The following is a 23,264-nucleotide window of genomic DNA, read 5'->3' as shown; positions in this document are numbered from 1 at the left end:
CGGAAAAGATTTTTTCCCAAACAAATCAAGTCCGCGTAATATATAATAGACGAAACGTGTCTGGCATATCAAATCGTAACCCTGGTATCTTTGGTGTATTTTTTTTTACATCGTGATAATATGATCAAGTTATCTGTTTGATTGAAACAACAGCCTTAAAAAAAAGTCTTCAATATTAAGAAGATATAGGTTGGTCCTTTTTTGCGTCTCATCCTCGTTCTTTATTTGGCCTTTTAAACTTTTTTGATTGGAACGCCTCTGATGATTGAACTTATTTTGGAGATGAAACGCGATTCTGGCGTACAAAATATGTACCTTAAAATATAATAATGAGTTTTAATATGTTTTTGCAAAAGTTATGTTTGCTTTTGCAAAACATTTTACTTTGCTAATACTAAAGCATTAACCTTGTAAGAAAGGAAGACACCAATTTAAAACTTTTGTGTAAGAAAAATAGAAATAAATATGGCAATCAGAAAAAAATAAAATAGTTCAAAGAAAAACAATCCGCATAATATTAGGATTGAGCTACGCTTACTCATTGAAACTTAAGATAAACTTAGGTAATCCGGAAGGGAATACCACTACTGCTCTACATTAAAAAAATCAGTAGAATACACTTTTGATGAATAAGAGACGACGGTAGATTACCGATATTTTTATCACGTATAACCACCAAAGGGAAACGGTGGATTCGATTGAGTAAGTGTCTCCTGCTTTGCTTTAGACAACCAGGCGGATCCAGATTTGGTCATTATCACACGTCTATGGATAGAACATTATTGGTGTATTCTCATAACAGAAGCACGAAATCAAGTCGCTAGGGAGTTGAGACCCAGACTGATGTATCTTTCGTTTCACGACATATTATGTAATTTGAAAGACAAATGAATCACAACAAATGACCTGCGCATTGCAAATTTACACTTATTTGCATTTATAAAAAATTTAAAAACAAGAAAAATTTTCTATTGTAGACGTGCTTAGTGATAAAGTACACGGAATAATGTAGAAGGATCTGTTTTGACATGAATAATGATTTTTTTTTTTTTATCTTTTTACTATAAATATTCTCATAAACATGCAGTCATTTCCCCCTAAATCCTATACGCGTTTGTTTCAAAGCATTTTCTGTGGTAAAATAAGGACGAAAAAAATACCTTTATGGTTAATACGGAATATAAGAGACATTGAGACCAAAAAGATGGAGTTCAACTACATAATAAAATGCTTTACAACATATTTATGGTTGTCACTAAAAATTGCTTCTTTTAACGAGTTAAGAGAATACACCGTATCAAATACACAAGCAAAGAGAACCTAGAATTTCGTGTAAGAAAATGTTTCGTTATGTGGTGGTACTGTACATCATTTATTTTTTTCAAGACATAAATTTCAGAGTATGAAGCAGCATTATATAAAATATAAGAGGGACGAAAGATACCAAAGGGACAGTCAAACTCGTAAATCTAAAACAAACTGACAACGCCATGTATAACTTTTCACAAGTACAAATATTGTGCACTAAGGATAACAGCAATACAGCAATTTCAAAAATAAATGGACAATAAAACAAAAGTTGGAATAAACGAAATAACCAGGAGGAAAAAAACAACCTTACGACTAAGATTGATTAGCTGAATTGTTCATGACTTACGATCTCTGTCGTAAGGTGTTTTTTTTTGTGAAACCGACTTCTGGATTTTTAAGCAATTAACCTTTGAAGTGGTGTTAGGGGTTAGTACAACTTCCAAGTAAGGGAAATACTTTGTTTAGTTATTAGCGAGTTAGATTCGAGATTCAGGAAATTAGGTTCGGAAAAGAGTTTTAGATTATTCCAACTCGTTTATGTTGACGATTTGAACTCTATGGAAAGCTGCATAGATAGTACAACTAACAAAGTGTTCTGTGAACTTTTCAAGATTTTGAAAACGAAAAAAAAAGCTATTACATCCTATCATTAATTTGTTGCAGTAACGCAGATTTAATTCGGAGCAGTTTGCGTGCTTCGAAATACTAATTTTCTAACCCAGAAATTGAATACCGTAGTTGAATTTGGCAAATCCTATCGGCTTTTTGGGGTCTTCAAAGCTATTTAATTTTGTCGTACATTACTTAAATTATTGTTTTTGGCTAAGAGCGTCACTGAGTCTTTTGTGGACGAAACGCGTGTCAGGCATTCATATCGCAAATCCTGGTATCTATGATAAGTTTATTTTGTACCGAATGCAGAAGAATTGAAAGTCGATCAGCTGCGTCACATATCCTCTGATAGTTATATGAAACGAAGATTTCGATTTCAGTGCGCTGCTTACATATTTCTTGAATATGCTTTATTCCGTTAACACGAAACAATGAGAATTGCATTCCATAAGAAGTAAACGTCTCTGATTGATTTACTTGTTGGTTGCTGAACGGCCAGGAACAAATAGTTCATATATGTTCAGCGCGATAAATAAAAATATGGGAGCATTAAAACAATAAAATATTAAAGGTGTCATACAGTTGTTATCCATTTGTTTGAGGTTTTGATTTTGACATTTGATTAGGGACTTTCTGTTTTTAATTTCCTCGCAGTAGTATTTGTAATTGTACTTTATACCACCACTGTTTTCCCACTATTAGTTCAAAACATTGTGCAGAATGTATCTTTGTTTCAAATATAGAAATCCTTAGCACCCCTTTCTTTCCCCTTAAAGTTGATGTGCCTCGCCCGGTTTTAGTTTGTAACCCGATTTGTTTTCTCCCAAATGATTTAATATGATGTCTGTATACCGGTATACTACTGCAACCTTTATTTAAAAACCATGTAACTTCATTTTTCCGAAATATTTCATAGATATACCAATTAAAAAATAATGAAGCTTTGAATAACCAAGATATATCTTTATTACTCAGAAATATTTTACTGCACTGCAGAAATGTAGGATTAATTTACCACAACAGTTTACTATAAAATTCAAGGAAATATTTGAATCTACCCTTTTTTATCCGGATGTGACGTACTATGCTTTGGTGGTATTACACCTAAATAAGACAGACAAAATCATGTGTTGCTACCATTTTAGTTATGATAGCAACAAACATATGAATTATTAATGAATTGTGATTAGAGATTAAATAATCATATTAAGAAAAGTAACATATTGGAATAATCGCTTATGTATTTTATTATTACATTTTGAACTAATACAAATTAGTAGATTCTTACCATTCTTTGGCAAGATCTCTAAATTTCTGTATAATAATTAGATAAATTGCTATTTCACTATTTTACTTCATTTGTAAAACCCCATTTTATTACTTACCATAGACCTTACTAAACACAACAAAAAAAAAAACTTGCATCGACAACATACAAAAATCCTAGTGCATACATAACTTCATCCGTTGTCAGTACAGACAATTAAATATTTCTTCCGTACAATGTTTGATAAAACAAAACACAGCCGCGAAATCTTCATGTCAATATAAATTAACGTTAGGGGTAATGATATAAACTGAATCAACCAAAAATCAATCAATTGTATGCGTCCGTTGTGCTTTTTCTGTATTAAATAAACTCATCATATATACCAGGACTAAATTTAGCATAAACGCCAGACACGTGTTTCGTCTACAAAAGACTCATCAGTGACGCTCGAATCCAAAAAAGTTTAAAATGCCAAATATATAGTACGAAATTGAAGAGCATTGAGAACCAAAATTCCTAAAAGTTTTGCCAAATTAACATTCATCGAGAATGCTAAATTCAAAAAAATACTTGAAATCAATTACGCATCAGAATCGAAACTTGTGAAGAACTATAGGATCTAAAAATTATACCCGAATCCATCTAAGGTCATCGTTGCCTAGGGGAGTTGGAACCTTACTTCCTTATGACAGAGATTCATTACAAAAAACTTCATCGCGTGTCCTGTGGTCATGATGGTATATTGCTTTTCGTTAGATATACTTTTAACGTGTTAGAGGGAAAACCATTCTCTAGTATTAATCATAATTGTCATAATTTTTTACAATGTTCAGCTAAACAGTTTTCATTCTTACAAAGAACAAAACATAAACGTCTTCTATCAATGAAAAAGGAAATCTACTGAACTTTAAAGAGATAACGTCATCAAATCTATCAACCAGAATAAAACAACAATGCCAAAATGTAACTGAAAACTGCGTGTATCAAAGCGGCAACATGTTGTTTATTTACTCCGTAACATTTAAACATATTTGGAAAACAGATAAATACGTTATTTTTATGGTATCGTAGTACTCCATTCAAATTCGCCGAAACTCAAGAAAACCTGCATATACAGTTATTCTCCGATATCTATACAGCGCAAGCTTCAGTTATAATTATTGATTCGTGAAATTGAATTTGATATAAGATACAAATGACCAAAGTAAGTTTTTTCATGCAAAATGAAATGAAAGTACGAATTAATGGAGAGAAAAAAATCGTGATATTTTCCATTATATACCATCATCTTATTTATATTTTCTTCTATTATTTTGATAAGCAAAATATATAATATGAATGCTTAAATTATAATGTATCTGTTCTCTGAAAACACCCGTGTAACTGGAATGCAAGATTGAAATGTTTTCATAGAAATGTTTTTCTCTACGGTCGTTATATGTATACGGAATAGCTAATATTCTGTCGGTAAATCGTAGAGCCGATTAAGCATGATATAACATATTATATTTGATAATTATTACAACTTAAAATTATTTTTCTTTGAGTATGAGTATCAGTAATATACAATTTAAATATGCTTACCTTGTATTAACGAACTGTTATGGCAAAATAGTGTTATCTTCTTCTTTGTTCGGGATTTAAAAAAAAAAAATAGTTCCTCTCTTTTAAATGCAAGTTTTTAACTTTTCTAATATCTTTTTTGAAACAAAAATAAAGCAGTTCGGCGAAACTTAATTTTTGATAAAGAAATACCAGTGAATTAGAAAAATAAATTTAACGGTAAAAAAATCACTAAATAAAAAGTCAAACTGTCTTCTTTGAATTATGTATATAAACTAATGTTATCCTACGCATTTAATTATTTCTATTTCCAACGGTGACGTTACTTCACGCGCCCAGCTACAATGAAAACTGGTCTTGAATTAATTACGTCGAGTTTTCGTGTAAAAAGTTTGGATAATCACAAGTCTAATATAACACCAAAACTCAAAAATAATTACGGATATCATAGCTATATGGTGGTTTTATTGATTATACAAATGATGTATATATATTAATAATTATTTCGAATGTTAACATTGACAGTTTTCTTGAATGGAAATTTACTGGATTGATCATAGTACCATTGGGATATTTTACATCTGTCTTTCCAAATATTTTTTTCACTTCCTGTTTGAAACTTAAATTTGAATTTGATTAATTTAAAACTGAAACCTTCAAGTTCATCGTTGTCTGCACCAAACGATACAAAAGTACAGTGAACGAAGTATTTTGTTTGTTTTATTTATTTATTATTTTAGCTTAACAAGTGTCAAATTTACTTTTCGGAAACGTATCGGTATTTCTATTTTTAAAGGCTATGTTACATTTGTATTGAATCTTTTTTTTCATACCATTTTACATAAATACCATCTCATGATAATAATAAGAATAAAACAAATTGATTTATCTACGCAAGTTTAGCAAAGACGGTGGCTATGAAAGTAACACTCCTTTTGGAAATGTGTTGTATGGTTGGTCATAACTTTCAGTATAACAACAGTGAGCTATGGATTATTGAAAATTTTAAATCCTACCTTCAAAACTGGTATAATTATCTTTTTCAAAGACTGGTACAAATAATTTTTTGTCGGAATTAATTTGGTCTTGGAATCTATTTAAAGCCATTTTGGGCAAAACTATTTTCAATTAAAGAAACATTATCTGAGTCAACTGATGGAATCATATGGTATTCTAAACAATCAGTAACTTACAGCAACTTGTGGCAATTAAGTAAGTGAACATGAAATAGACATATATCTAGATAAGATGTTAACACGTAGATTTCATCTGGGTTTTTTAATATAAGAGCGTGACTGATTTAGTGAAATTTATCTTTTTTCTTAATTTCCCTTTACCATTGAATTCTTGTTGTGCATATTTAAAAATAAGGAGAAGTGATACGATTGCCAATGAGACAATGAGACAATTATTCACCAAAGAAGAAAAAGTTTCATTCGTGGAGAAAATTTTATAAGGCTCAACATATACAGTTTCTTAATTTACACTTAACCTCAAAACATTTATCTAAACTGGTAAGATATCGATAATTAAGAAAACCTAAGCTTTCATCGACAGTTTACTGGTCCATATGAAAATGACAGGCTGAAGCCATTCTACTATGTGCTAGTTCTAAGGTTACAGCATGTCCTCTAGGCAAGAGACAACTAAATATATGTTTGTAGACAATAAGTTAATAAAACAAATCTTGGTTAGCTAGAAATAGATATTGCTAAACTAACTAAAGTTTCTTTTAAAGAAAGATTTTGAAGTAAATGTTTTATAATTGTTTGTTAGAGTGAAGTCATCTATATGATTTCAACAATGTTACACTTACACGATTTGGTTTTTATTATACAATGTATATAGCTTTGACTTAGTTTATAAATGACAACCTTTCAGTGGTTTTATCAAAATATATAAGAAAAGTTAAATCATCCCATCATATGCCCTTGATTGCATTATTGCACTAAGATGATTTAAGTGACGCATTAAATTTGTCTTCTTTTTATATATGTTTATCTCATTAGTTAAATAGCTTATTAAACAATTCTTGAAGATGACCGTTTTGTGTTCATATCTTAACATGCTTCGAACGTCATCTGGTCAAATTTCTGTCCATTTCGACTACACAATGCTATAATTATTTGGTACTTAATTCAAAATCAGTAATTATATGACAAAAGAAATAAGTTCAACTTGTCTTTTCGACTGTAAAAAATATGAAAATAAATAGATAGTGTACAGGTAGGATTACTAATGAGACAACTAGTCACCAATTCCAAATAACGTGGACACAAGAAACTAAGAACACGTTGGTATGATTTATAATCTGGCAACTACTAGTACATACTAGAGTCCGATAGACGTAGATGCAAGCAACGATATGACACTTTGGTATGATTGAGAATCTGGCAACTACTAGTACAAACTAGAGTCCGATGGACGTGGAGACAAGCAACGATATGACACTTAGGTATGATTGAGAATCTGGCAACTAATAGTACACACTAGAGTCCAATGCACATGGATGCAAGCAACGATATGACACTATGGTATGATTGAGAATCTGGCAACTACTAGTACACACTAGAGTCCGATGGACGTGGAGACAAGCAACGATATTACACTTTGGTATGATTGAGAATCTGGCAACTACTAGTACACACTAGAGTCCGAATGACGTGGATGCAAGCAACGATATGACACTTTGGTATGATTGAGAATCTGGCAACTACTAGTACACACTAGAGTCCGATGGACGTGGAGGCAAGCAACGATATAACACTTTGGTATGATTGAGAATCTGGCAACTACTAGTACACACTAGAGTCCGATGGACGTGGATGCAAGCAACGATATGACACTTTGGTATGATTGAGAATCTGGCAACTACTAGTACACACTAAAATCCGATGGACGTGGATGCAAGCAACGATATTACACTTTGGTATGATTGAGAATCTGGCAACTACTAGAACACACTAGAGTCCGATGGACGTGGAGACAAGCAACGATATGACACTTTGGTATCATTGAGAATCTGGCAACAACTAGTACACACTAGAGTCCGATGGACGTGGAGACAAGCAACGATATGACACTTTGGTATGATTGAGAATCTGGCAACTGCTAGTACACACTAGAGTCCGATGGACGTGGATGCAAGCAACGATATGACACTTTGGTATGATTGAGAATCTGGCAAATACTAGTACACACTAGAATCCGATGGACGTGGAGGCAAGCAACGATATGACACTTTGGTATGATTGAGAATCTTGCAACTACTAGTACACACTAGAGTCCAATGCACATGGATGCAACAACTATATGACACTTTGGTATGATTGTGAATCTGGCAACTACTTGTACACACTAGAGTCCAATGCACATTGATGCAACAACTATATGACACTTTCTAATAATTGAGAATCTGGCAACTACTAGTACACACTAGAGTCCAATGCACATGGATGCAACATCTATATGACACTTTTGTATGACTGAGAATCTGGCAACTACTAGTTCACATTTGAGTCCAAGGCACATGGATGCAAGCAACCATATGACACTTTGATATGATTGAGAATCTGGCAACTACTAGTACACACTATAGACCAATGCACATGGATGCAACAACTATATGACACTTTTGTATGATTGAGAATCTGGCAACTACTAGCACACATTTGAGTCCAAGGGATATGGATGCAAGCAACTATATGACACTTTGGTATGATTGGGAATCTGGCAACTACTAGTACACACTAGAGTCTAAGGGACATGGATGCAAGCAACTATATAACACTTTGATATGATTGAGAATCTGGCAACTACTAGTAAACACTAGAGTCCAAGGGACATGGATGCAAGCAACTATATGACACTTTGATATGATTACCAAATGAGAAAATCTACCAATCAGAGTACAGATGATGCACGTATATTCAAGCAATTTCAAAGTTGTTAATTTTCAAATAACCGACAACTTATATTACAGATTTTGCTTGAATTCCCGAATCCTTTGTTTAGAATTACGTTATTAACAATAACTTATTTCAGAATAAAATAACTTTCAGAACGGACTTGTTCTTTAAGTTACACTTACCAGTAACCTACTTATTGAGGTATACGCTTGATGTGAAATTACACTCGTTGAACCCATGTAAGATATTGACTTCCTTAAATACATCTCATATTTCTGCATTCTTGGTACACAATTATATTTACAATTACACTATGGCCGATCATTTTCTCGGCTACAGTTACAAACAGTTACCTTATATTAAGGATAGCATTGTTATAATCCCTTGTTTTAATAATTATTTGAAATAATTAATCCCCGGCTGACTTACGGATACAGTTTCAAAAAATATGATATACATTAATTAAGAAAATATTATATTATCGTAATTTTGAGTACAAATGATACGCCCAGAAATAATACGGTTCATGAACATGTACTCGAAAACAATTGACTGACACCATGCTTCAAATAGAAAAAAATCTGTTAAACCGCTTATCAACCATAAAATTTAATAAAAGGTAAATGACAAAAACACGTGTCTCTGATAATTCAAAAAATAATATATCCCAAAAGCAAAAAGGTAAGTACGATAACAAAACACCAAAGCTATCGAAAGTTATTTTTAAAAAAAGTAAAAAGCAACATATTTGAATAAACAACTTTCTATTTAAAAAGTAAAATATCAATAAACAAAGATTCCGAACTCCAAGGAAAATTCAAAACGGAAAGTATGTTATCAAATGTCAAAATCAAATCAAACGAATGGAAAACAAATGTAATATTCCTGACTTGGTACAGGTATTTTCTTATGTAGAAAACTAGAGTCCTACCATTCAAGATATTATCTAAACATAATTTATAAGTAAAAGAGGACAAAAATTACAATTTTCAAAAAAGTTATCCTTTAAACATACAAGAATCTTCGCTGAACAAGAGTTAATATTATTTTAGATTGATTCTTTTATATCCATGCAGATTTTTTGTTGATGAGAGGTGAACAAAGATGTGTTTTCACTTTCCTCTCCTCTTTTTTGCTCTAATTAATTAACAGGAGTTTGAAATATAAAATAAACTAATATATGTTCCCAACTGTTTTGCTATTGTTTGATATGAATTATCAGCAATATAATACGTGTAATAGTTAAACTAATAGCAGGCTGCGGGATTATAATACGTGTAATAGTTAAACTAATGGCAGGCTGCGGGATTATAATACGTGTAATAGTTGAACTAATGGCAGGCTGAGGGATTATAATACGTGTAATGGTTGAACTAATGGCAGGCTGAGGGATTATAATACGTGTAATAGTTGAACTAATGGCAGGCTGAGGGATTATAATACGTGTAATAGTTAAACTAATGGCAGGCTGCGGGATTATAATACGTGTAATAGTTGAACTAATGGCAGGCTGCTGGATTATAATACGTGTAATAGTTGAACTAATGGCAGGCTGCGGGATTATAATACGTGTAATAGTTGAACTAATGGCAGGCTGAGGGATTATAATACGTGTAATAGTTGAACTAATGGCAGGCTGAGGGATTATAATACGTGTAATAGTTGAACTAATGGCAGGCTGCGGGATTATAATACGTGTAATAGTTAAACTAATGGCAGGCTGCGGGATTATAATACGTGTAATAGTTGAACTAATGGCAGGCTGCGGGATTATAATACGTGTAATAGTTGAACTAATGGCAGGCTGAGGGAGTATAATACGTGTAATAGTTGAACTAATGGCAGGCTGAGGGATTATAATACGTGTAATAGTTGAACTAATGGCAGGCTGAGGGATTATAATACGTGTAATATTTGAACCAATGGCAGGCTGCGGGATTATAATACGTGTAATAGTTGAACTAATGGCAGGCTGCGGGATTATAATACGTGTGATAGTTGAACTAATGGCAGGCTGCGGGATTATAATACGTGTAATAGTTGAACTAATGGCAGGCTGAGGGATTATAATACGTGTAATAGTTGAACTAATGGCAGGCTGCTGGATTATAATACGTGTAATAGTTGAACTAATGGCAGGCTGAGGGATATAATACGTGTAATAGTTGAACTAATGGCAGGCTGCTGGATTATAATACGTGTAATAGTTGAACTAATGGCAGGCTGCTGGAATATAATACGTGTAATAGTTGAACTAATGGCAGGCTGCGGGATTATAATACGTGTAATAGTTGAACTAATGGCAGGCTGCGGGATTATAATACGTGTAATAGTTGAACTAATGGCAGGCTGCGGGATTATAATACGTGTAATAGTTGAACTAATGGCAGGCTGCGGGATTATAATACGTGTAATAGTTGAACTAATGGCAGGCTGCGGGATTATAATACGTGTGATAGTTGAACTAATGGCAGGCTGCGGGATTATAATACGTGTGATAGTTGAACTAATGGCAGGCTGCGGGATTATAATACGTGTAATAGTTAAACTAATGGCAGGCTGCGGGATTATAATACGTGTAATAGTTGAACTATTGGCAGGCTGCGGGATTATAATACGTGTAATAGTTAAACTAATGGCAGGCTGCGGGATTATAATACGTGTTATAGTTGAACTAATGGCAGGCTGCGGGATTATAATACGTGTAATAGTTGAACTAATGGCAGGCTGCGGGATTATAATACGTGTAATAGTTAAACTAATGGCAGGCTGCGGGATTATAATACGTGTAATAGTTGAACTAATGGCAGGCTGCGGGATAATAATACGTGTAATAGTTAAACTAATGGCAGGCTGCTGGATTATAATACGTGTAATAGTTAAACTAATGGCAGGCTGCGGGATTATAATACGTGTAATAGTTGAACTAATGGCAGGCTGCGGGATTATAATACGTGTAATAGTTGAACTAATGGCAGGCTGCGGGATTATAATACGTGTAATAGTTGAACTAATGGCAGGCTGCTGGATTATAATACGTGTAATAGTTGAACTAATGGCAGGCTGCTGGATTATAATACGTGTAATAGTTGAACTAATGGCAGGCTGCGGGATTATAATACGTGTAATAGTTGAACTAATGGCAGGCTGCGGGATTATAATACGTGTAATAGTTGAACTAATGGCAGGCTGCGGGATTATAATACGTGTAATAGTTAAACTAATGGCAGGCTGCGGGATTATAATACGTGTAATAGTTGACTAATGGCAGGCTGCTGGATTATAATACGTGTAATAGTTGAACTAATGGCAGGCTGCGGGATTATAATACGTGTAATAGTTGAACTAATGGCAGGCTGCTGGATTATAATACGTGTAATAGTTGAACTAATGGCAGGCTGCGGGATTATAATACGTGTAATAGTTGAACTAATGGCAGGCTGCTGGATTATAATACGTGTAATAGTTGAACTAATGGCAGGCTGCTGGATTATAATACGTGTAATAGTTGAACTAATGGCAGGCTGCTGGATTATAATACGTGTAATAGTTGAACTAATGGCAGGCTGCGGGATTATAATACGTGTAATAGTTAAACTAATGGCAGGCTGCGGGATTATAATACGTGTAATAGTTGAACTAATGGCAGGCTGCTGGATTATAATACGTGTAATAGTTGAACTAATGGCAGGCTGCGGGATTATAATACGTGTAATAGTTGAACTAATGGCAGGCTGCTGGATTATAATACGTGTAATAGTTGAACTAATGGCAGGCTGCGGGATTATAATACGTGTAATAGTTGAACTAATGGCAGGCTGCGGGATTATAATACGTGTAATAGTTGAACTAATGGCAGGCTGCGGGATTATAATACGTGTAATAGTTGAACTAATGGCAGGCTGCGGGATTCGTGTCGCCCCGACTGATCAAGTATTTTTTTTTCATCCCCAATGTCAACTATTATAATATTCCAGCGCAAAATTCAATTCGACAAAATATCGGACATTATGTTGCTGGTAAATCAAAAGTCTCCACCATTTGTTGTAAAATTTGATAGTTCTATGATCATATGCTATTCGTGTGTTGCCGTTCCAAATTGATAGCTTTTTTGTGGTACAAAATTAGTATATTAGGTGTGGTATGATTGTCAATAATACAACTATCCAGTAGAGGCCAAATAACTTGGATTTAAGCAATGGTAGGCCATCGTACGTCCTTCAACAATGAGCAAAACCCACATCATTTAAGCACACTTAAATAGTGAAAATGGATGTTATGTATTAGTCCATACCAAGTAACAGTGCACATTAGTAAATCGTAGACACTAAAAGATATAAAACTTGAGTCGTAAACTTATTTTCTCATCCTAAATAAATGTTACAATTCATTTCGAGCATTGCAAAATCTTTTGTTTTAAGTAGGTTTTTTTCGTCCTGGTCGTTCCTGTGTTAGGGTAACAAAAAAGGCGTTCCAAACGCGGCAAAATCGTTTTGTTTTTATTATTTTAATACATAGGGTTGAAACACGTGGCTCCGATTTCTATCTTTCAAGTTTAATGATGATATACTGTTGTAACACATTCGGCAGGCAAATTGACTCTCATTTAGTTAGATAGCTTACCGTGTATCGATAAATGGCTTTTAATATTGTACTCTGAACGTGGAGGAATACGTATATATAAAATAACGATTTCAGTTTTCAAAATCCAATACATTTCTTAATGCCATGCTATGAATTAAAAGCCTCTAATATATATATGAGAACATCAAAACAAATTCATATAAATAAAAATTATACTGAAATGTTGTGTTTAGGATATCTTTTCATCTTCAATTGTGTTGTGTGTTATTTCAGACCAAAATGTTCGTTTCAATTCAATTTTGAAAAGTTGTCATAAACTTTCAAAAACCACTAAGTGTTGATCCAGAATTTTCAGCAACAAAACAAAATTAAGTTATTAATTTAAAGCTTTAAAAAAATACCTATGCCTAAGCATTATAAATGGTATCTCCGATGACTGACAGTGCACCAGCAGCTGTATCCACAAAGTGGAATACAGAACTGCAAAACTATGAATAACCTTCAACAGTACCCACAGACAGGGAGAAAAACACATACAACAACTAATGAGCATCAAGTTAACAAGAAACGGAAACCTTACAAGGTCAAATCTGCGCAGATCGAAGCGACCTACATGAAAAAAAAATACTTATTTTACAATCACTCTATCATGTATTCAGAATTCCCGGATTAGGAAAGTACACAAACTTACATGGGGTTCGTGTTGCTCAGTTTTGATTTTTCTATGTTGTAGTGTGTGTAATATTGTTTATCTGTTAGTCTTTAACACAGAAACAGAAGCGTATACACTGAAAGTTCAACACAGGTCGAGTGACTTTCCTTTCATAATAAGCATGAAAAGCACCATATATGCATTCCATTTAATAAAGAAGATGTGGTATGATTGGCAATTAGACAACTTTCCACAAGAGACCAAAATGACACAGAAATTAACAACTATAGGTCACCGTACGGCATTCAACATGAGCAATGCCACATAGTGAGCTATAAAAGGTCCCGAAATGACAATGTTAAACAATTCAAACGAGAAAACTAACGGCCTTTTTTATGTAGAAAAATGAACGAAAAATAAATATGTAGCATATAAACAACGACAACCACTGAATTACAGAATCCTGACCTGGGACAGGCACATACATACATAATGTGGCGGGGTTAAACATTTTACCGGGATTCCAAACATCCCCCCTAATCTGGGACAGTGGTATAACAGTACAACATAAGAAAGAACTATCAAAATCAGTTGAAAAGGGCTTTACTCATTAGATGAACAAAAATAAGCTATCTATAGTACATGTATATGAATATCAATTTCTACGAATCGTATATAACCTAGTCGCACGTTTTGTTCTATTTGTCTTCGACTCTCTAATATAACAAAGTCATTTACACTACTTGTTGTCATATTATAGTTTTGCTTAACAGATTATGCGACTTGTCAGACAGTCTGAAATGACATAACACTTCTTTTTATTACCTTCACAGGTTGATGATATTACGTTTGTTTGTTGAAGCTAACTCATACTGCCGACGGTGTAACTTTACAAAGACAGTGATAATATTTTACTCGTATTCCTAAACAATTGATTGACAATCCTATTCTTTGATGTCAAATAGAATTATTTTCTCAATATGAAATAATCAGTTTTGTTTGGGTTTTTTTTTTTTCTTTTTTTTTAGATTCCGTCTTGACTTTGCGTAAGATTTTCAAATTAGTTGTATTAATATATATTTTCTTGTAAATAGAATAACATACTTTATTGTAAGAGCATTGAAACGATTGTAATTGAAGGGTCTTTTACGTCCATTGGTTTTACGGAATTCATGATAGTCATCACGTCATATCAATGTACCAATTTTTAACCTTTTGTCACTTAAGGAAAGAGTCTTCAGAAAAATCATATCAATCTTATCCTTGCGCTTCAAATTTTACTAGTTTTTATACCGTTGAGGAATTTCTATTTCATAGATGACAACGGATATGTTTTAACTGTCGTTACCACAATCCCATCATCCTTTCCTAGAATGAGACATACCGAATTATCATCGGATTTGTTGACAACGGATATGTTCTAACTGTCGTTACCACAATCCCATCATCCTTTCCTAGAATGAGACATACCGAATTACCGGGTTTGTACTTGAGTAACAGGACGGGTGTCACATGCGGAGCAGAATAGTCTAATCGGGGCCTTTTATAGCTGACTATGTGGTATGGGCTTTGCTCATTGTTGAAGGCCGTACGGTGACCCATAGTTGTTAATGTCTGTGTCATTTTGGTCTTTTGTGGATAGTTGTCTCATTGGCAATCATACCACATCTTCTTTTTTATATTACCCATCAGGAGTCGGTTTCACAAAAAATCTTACGATTAAGATTGTTCATAAGTCATGAAAAATTCAGAATACTAAGGATAAATCTTATTCGTAAGTTTTTTTGTGAAACCGACTCCTGGAGCCCAGGATACCAGCCCAAATTATTGAAGAGAGTCTTGTTGCTCGGTCAATGGTTTTCTACTTTGTGGTTTGTTTTAAAAATGTATATTGTCTATTGATCGGTTTCTTTCCATGACATTGTCAGTTTGTTTTCGACCCATGAGTTTTGGTTATCTGTTGGATATATCTCTTCTTCCATGAGACCATGAGCATGGAATTTATTTAGCTTTTCGTAAAACTTTGACCCTACGTGTATGGTTATTAACTTAAGAGTTCTAATCAAATATTTAGACAATATAAAATAAGTACTTGATAACTTTATAATCAAGATGAAATTAATAATTTATGAACAACATTACATGAATTACCTGTCTTAGTATTGAACGAAATCTATTATAATAGTCATTTCATTAAACATATTTATTCCGACCACTTTGCTCTATTTTTTATTCTTTGTGGACTGTTATGAGTTCCATTTTCCTTTTTTCTACATCTTATCAAAATGATGGTTTATTGATAATAAAGATACATGTATATATATATACATTATACTTTAACATTCTATTATTTTCTTTCTTTATATGTATGATCTTTATTCTGCATGCTTTCTCCTAATCATTCTCTAGTCTGTAAACACCATTCTGACAGACTCTAATGTATACGTTTACAAATCGATCTTACAAATAGTTTAAACAGCAGTTCTACGGGGCGCCGAATGGGACTCTTGTGGTTTTGTACTCAAAATTCAATTTTGTACGGACAAAAGTGACTTTTGTTCAACAAAAATGAGTTCAGTTTAACAAAATTTGTATTATACTACAAATTTGAAATTTTGTCATACAAAATTATCTATCAGCGGACAAAAGTCACTTTTGTCATGACAAAATTCATTTTTGTTACACAGACTTGACTTTTGTTACCTAATTTGAAAATTGAGCGACAAAAGTCAATTTTGTATTTAAATTAGTTTAGTTTGGTTTCTGTGAACTAATTTGCATACAAAATCGACTTTTGTTACACAAAATTGACTTTTGTTACACAAAAATTACTTTTGTTACACAAAATTGACTTTTGTTACACAAAATTGACTTTTGTGAGACAAAATTGACAAAATTGACTTTTGTCTCAACAAAATTGACAAAATTGAATTTTGTCTCAACAAAATTGACAAAATTGAATTTTGTCTCAACAAAATTAACAAAATTGAATTTTGTCTCAACAAAATTGACAAAATTGTATTTTGTCTCAACAAAATTAACAAAATTGAATTTTGTCTCAACAAAATTAACAAAATTGAATTTTGTCTCAACAAAATTAACAAAATTGAATTTTGTCTGAACAAAATAGATTTTTGTCTCACGAAAGTCAATTTTGTCATCACAAAAATGAATTTTGTCGTCACAAAATTGACTTTTGTCTCAACAAAATTGACAAAATTGACTTTTGTCACAACAAAATTGACAAAATTGACTTTTGTCTCAACAAAATTAACAAAATTGACTTTTGTCTCAACAAAATTTACAAAATTGACTTTTGTCTCAACAAAATTAACAAAATTGACTTTTGTCTCAACAAAAATGACAAAATTGAATTTTGTCTCAACAAAAATGACAAAATTGAATTTTGTCTCAACAAAAATGACAAAATTGAATTTTGTCTCACAAAAGTCAATTTTGTCTCACAAAAGTCAATTTTGTCTCACAAAATTGAATCTTACGGTACACAATTGACTTTTGTGATTTAATTTCCATATCAGGTAACAAAAGTCAATTTTGTATGCAAATATGTTTATATTTGCATTCCTTTAAGACAAAATTGACTTTTGTCATGACAAATATGAATTTTGTCTACAAAAATGAATTTTGTCTACAAAAATGAATTTTGTCTACAAAAATGAATTTTGTCATGACAAAAATGAATTTTGTCTACACAAATGAATTTTGTCATCACAAAATTGAAGTTCTCACAAAACAAGTCTGTAGCACATAGTTTTGTAAGACAAAAATGATTTTGTTATGACAGAATTGAATTTTGTACAAAACCACAAGAGTCCCATTCGGCGCCCCGTAAGTTCTACACATTTATCCGTCAACATTATTTCATATTAACCGAATTCTAACCCAACTACATGTACTTGAACTATTAATTGAACTTAAACTGCCTCCACACATTTTTATTTTAGTTTTAGAATCTTGTATTGTTAAATCTAAGCAAACACGAGTCTTCGCAATCATACACTTTGATAACATATAATTATATTATCATTATGACCGCTGCCACCATACAGTTCAAAGTGTCTGCATTGTTTATTTTCATTGTTTTGTATAATTTATGTAAACTGTATATTATGTATAATGTTTTAAGCCATTGGCCCATATGGGCGTAAAGTGCTTTTCGATAAAGATTAATGTAAGACGAACAAATTCATTAGATAGTATAGAAACTTAAGAAGAAAAGAAAAGAAAGGAGAAAAGAATGAGATGAAAACTTAGGTGTTGATGATGACGTCGCCGATGATGATGGTCCGTGAAAGTGCCAAATTAATTAACTCATGAACATGTTTGAAAACTAGGAAATTTGATTTATTCGAAAGTTCAAAGTGTCTTCAAGACAACAGTTTATTATAATATTATTTATCGGAAAGCCAATTAAGATTGTTTAGTAAAGTTTCTCTACATATAGTGTATTTTGAGCAAACGAAAAAGAAATGAAGTACATCTTCCATACCTAACCCACACTGACTGTAATGATCAAGTATAAAGTTTATTTGATAGTTTAAGAATGAAGCCAATTTAGTGTACCCACTTTTTAACATAGAATGCAATTGCTACATATGTGGATAATGTCGCGTATCCGACAAAAAGACCACATTCTCTTTATATTCATCAGTTATACATGTATATCGGGTGGCAAAACACCAATCATTTAAAAAGGGCTTGGGAATTTTAAGTTTTTAATGATTTAAGTGAATGATCAGATGAAAATTATTTCAAATAATGCGGCTATAATTTTATCATTCCTAGTGTATCGGTTTTATTATCATCCCTGATTAGATCTATAAACCACACATATATGTTTACAGAATCACATTTACCATGCATATAATTGAATTCCATGTTTTAAATCTGGAAATAACCTTCTTACCAGCTGATTTCTATTAAGAAACTTTGGTTTGTATATATATAAAAAAGAAAATGAGATCGCAAAAAGCAAAGAAAAAAGTACTAATACATGCAAGAAAAACTTACCTTCGTATAATGCATTTTTGAATTTGGGTGGTTCTTTATTTGACGACCTTTGTTGTTAATCCGTGTAATAAGTTTCTCAAAAGACTGATTCAAACCTTATGCATATTTATATACTAATTTGTGAATTGAGTTTCTTGGGCCATATACGTCAAATCACAATTGGTCACCGTAAAGGCATTCCCTACTCATAAAACTGAACGTAACGATAAATTTACAGTTTCCGGCTCTTAAGACTCCGATTAACCGCTCACTTTAAGTCGGCATTTATATCTGTATGCAACATGAAAATTGGCTAAATGGTGTACAATAAAACCGAGAAAGCATAGAAGAGCCTCCGAAGTACATAGCTCATTAAAATTTTATAGTTGTAATTGCGATGGAGAGGATTTATACACGTTCGAGTGGGATCGGAGTTTCCTTTCGCAAGCAGCTTTTTCGGTTATTTTCTTTTTGATGTTTGCCATTTTTTGTGTTTAATCATCGTGTATAATTACAAATGACAGACCTGTTGACCTTCTTGAAGATATACAATTTAAATTTGAGACGTTGTACTTCAGTTTTAATGTATTTTTAAAATCGTTATTTATAAATGGTTGGTTTATGTTGGGTCTGGTGGTTATGTAAGAGGTGTTTTTTGCTGAAGGACAGCTGAAATTACTATTTATTTCAAAGTTTTTAATGCTACTAAGGACTCCCCCGATATTTTGTTTATTGTTATAGGGACATTACCAGTTCATATAGATTTAATGTGCTTTTAGAGTAAGAGAGACAAATTAAAAAGATAAGAGAAATGTCGATAATAATTAATTGACAAGGTCGCCGCCAGTGCAAAAAACAAACCTATAAGTGCAACCACATTTTTGGACATTATACATGACATTGTATCCGAAATCACCTTCGTTTCTGTTCTTTTTTGATCCTCGTTTCTTCATTGATCATGAACTGTTTGATCCTCGTTTCTTCATTGATCATGAACTGTTTGATCCTCGTTTCTTCATTGATCATGAACTATTTCTTCATTGCTCATGAACTGTTTTATCCTCGTTTCTTGATTGATCATGAACTGTTTGATCCTCGTTTCTTGATTGATCATGAACTGTTTGATCCTCGTTTCTTGATTGATCATGAACTGTTTGATCCTCGTTTCTTCATTGATCATGAACCGTTTTATCCTCGTTTCTTCATTGATCATGAACTGTTTTATCAACTATTGTCTTTTCGTCGCTTTGAAAAATTATGACATTTATTTTGACTGTCTTTTTTGGATTTAGAAATTGTATTTCCGTCTTGTTGTTGATCTATTCATTTCTCTTTTGACAAATTTCGTTTTTCTATTCCCATATAGATTTGTGTTATTTGACCCTCAGGTTTTTAGAACAATAAATTTAAAGATACTCATATGATAACATAATACCTACGCAGTTTTTCAAGTGTTTTTGATTTGATTTGTTTAGTGTATGCCCATGCTACCACCGTTGATATGATATAAGTTGTACCAAGACAGATTTTTTTTTCTGCAAAGACGTAAACCGAAGATCGAAATTGAAATATGAGATATTTGTGATAAACAAAATTTTACTGGTGCGTTTTGATGTGGTTTTGTAAAGTCTACATTGGCTAAAGGTTTAGGAGGAGGCGGTGAGATCTCTCAAAACATATTTCAACCCACCGCATTTTAGTGCATATCTCAAGACGGGAAAATTGTGTCTTTATAGTTTGATTTGTGTGGTTTTGTTTTAATGCACGGAGGGATATTTTCTGCACTTTGATTCGATTGTTCACATTCTCCGTTTCCGTTCTCAATTCTAAAAAGCCAAAATAGTGTAACATTGAACAGTTTTAAGTAAAGAAACTTCAAGGTTGTTGAGCAGTTTACAAAGTAGAAACATATAAATCATTTAAGCTTTAAAAGTGCTTTCTAGATACTGATTTTTTGCAGTAAATTAGTTCAACCGTGACTCATAACCAATTTATTCACACTCACTGACATTCAATAAATGGTTTTATAGTACAAATGTAGCAGTTAGTTGGACATTTTAATCTTATTATCAAATTATGTTCAAGATATTATCACGACTGAAGTTTTTATTGAAGACATATCCCACGCAAGAAAGTCTAAAGATATGTAATTATACATGTACATTTTGTACTTGAAGAGTCTGACATAACAAAACAGTAGCCAACAATTTCTAAAATATATACATGAAATAACGCATCTTATTTTTGTTCTGAAAAATCGTTTTACTCCTCAAAGCTTCATACAGGTATTACCAGTATTTCATTTTTGATATATTAGTGCTTAAAAGTATAGTAAATATTAAATTAATACGCGTCAAGTCTGGTTGGTTTGGAAGGAATTCTAATAATGTGTCCTGGCAGGGTGATCGACATGTTCTTTCTGCATGTGGATTATAATCTAAAGATGCGTGCTAGTCCTGATATATGCATGTTGATAACATTTACCCATAGATTTAGAACACCAATCTACCATGATAATTCATCATTATCCGTTTATTTCTACCTATATTTAGCATATTTTCTTCCTTTTAAAAAACACGTTTTGGCAAATTAAAATTCAGAAAAGATTTGCATGAAAATAAGCAGATGGAGATCATATGCAGTGGAAAATAGCAGTTACAGGTCACTGCATCACCTTTAACAATGAGAAAAACCTATACTGCGGCTTTAAAAGGCTCCGACAAGAAAAAATGAAACAATTTTAACGAGAAATTTCACGGTTTCATCTATAAGAATACATTATCAATACACAGCTACTTTTGCATAGATACTATATTTCTGTACCAAAAATCTGTAGTACTGGAAATCTACTTTCAATATTCAGTACAACATGTATTTTGTTACTTAAAAAAAAATATTGTAATATTTAGGTATCTGTATTTTACAGTTCTTGATGTGTGCTTAAAATTTAAGTACTACAGATTTTTGGTTGCATGTTTACATTTCTAGCATTTTGAAAGTTGTTTTTTTTAAATCTCATAAAGGTATGACGTTCAAACATGGAATACTGTGATCATTGTTGGTATTATTTTTGTAACAATATTTTAAGTATTAATCAAGTACTTGAAGATACAAGTACCTAAATAGTACAATAATTCTAAAGTAAAGAAATAGTACTAAATATTAAAAGTTAATTTTACAGTACTACAGATTTTAAGTACAAAAATAGTTCCAATGCAAAAGAAGCTGTGTATAGTAGCATAGTTCATGTTGACGTTCTTTTTAAGTAAGAGATCAATAGAATATGTTAAAATAAGAAGATGTGTGGTATTATTGCCAATGAGACAATTCTCCACCAAAGACCAAATGACATAGAAGTTACATATCATTGGTTTATAGTGACCTTGAATAAAATCTTATAAATATAAGTACTAATAGTAATACTATACACAATTATTATATATATATATTATACAGAATACAGAATGCAAGACATTCTCTTCATAAATATCCATGGAAACGTTATATCATGAGCGGTGTCTTCATACGAGTTAATACCAATAAAACCGTCATTTTGAATTGATGACTGATCAATGTTTGTGTTGTTAGAACTATCGTTTATACGCAAATGGAACCAATAACGAGCCGGAAGTTGGAGCAGTGTCGATGTAATAAAATCAAGCTGATGACAAAATGTTTTCATTATACATTTCCGGTGTTTCCTTAGCATTTCATGCAATTAAATAACACTTACATCGACAATCCTCTAAATGGACAATTGAAAGATCAAATGAGTATTACGCTTTGAAATTCTTCTCGTCGTGGCCGTTCGTTTACCTTTTACTTGCTACTACAAGATCATACAAAGCTTTGAAATTCTTCTCGTGAAATAGTGACCGTTCGTTTACCTTTTACTTGCTACTACAAGATTCTACAACGCTTTTAAATTCTTCTCGTGAAATCGTGGCCATTTGTTTACCTTTTACTTGATGCTACAAGATCATACAACGCTTTGAAATTCTTCTTGTGAAATCGTGGCCGTTCGTTTACCTTTTACTTGATGCTACAAGATCCTACAACGCGTTGAAATTCTTCTCGTGAAATAGTGGCCGTTCGTTTGCCTTTTACTTGCTACTACAAGATCCTACAACGCTTTGAAATTCTTCTCGTAAAATAGTGGCCGTTCGTTTACCTTTTACTTGATGCTACAAGATCATACAACGCTTTGAAATTCTTCTCGTGAAATAGTGGCCGTTCGTTTACCTTTTACTTGATGCTACAAGATCCTACAACGCTTTGAAATTCTTCTTGTGAAATAGTGGCCGTTCGTTTACCTTTTACTTGCTACAACAAGATTCTACAACGCTTTGAAATT

The 23,264-nt window shown here is 32.6% G+C and overlaps 1 protein-coding gene across 2 annotated transcripts in view; it reads right to left on the bottom strand.

The window, feature by feature from the left end:
* LOC134705208 (uncharacterized) overlaps nucleotides 1–19,128 on the bottom strand; it is a 41,934-nt gene extending 22,806 nt beyond the window's left edge. The window contains exon 1 of one of the 2 annotated variants that reach the window (XM_063563971.1): nucleotides 18,932–19,128. In XM_063563971.1, the coding sequence (XP_063420041.1) occupies nucleotides 18,932–18,946 (15 nt within the window). In that variant the 5' untranslated portion in view covers nucleotides 18,947–19,128. Of the gene's footprint in view, nucleotides 1–4,777; nucleotides 5,137–18,931 lie in introns of those variants that run through there. The other variant, XM_063563973.1, reaches the window with a different exon arrangement.
* Nucleotides 19,129–23,264: the final 4,136 nt, after the last annotated feature.

This window comes from Mytilus trossulus, chromosome 2 (genome assembly GCF_036588685.1).
Source record: "Mytilus trossulus isolate FHL-02 chromosome 2, PNRI_Mtr1.1.1.hap1, whole genome shotgun sequence".
NCBI lineage: Eukaryota > Metazoa > Mollusca > Bivalvia > Mytilida > Mytilidae > Mytilus > Mytilus trossulus.
This window is presented reverse-complemented; position numbering and strand designations above follow the sequence as displayed.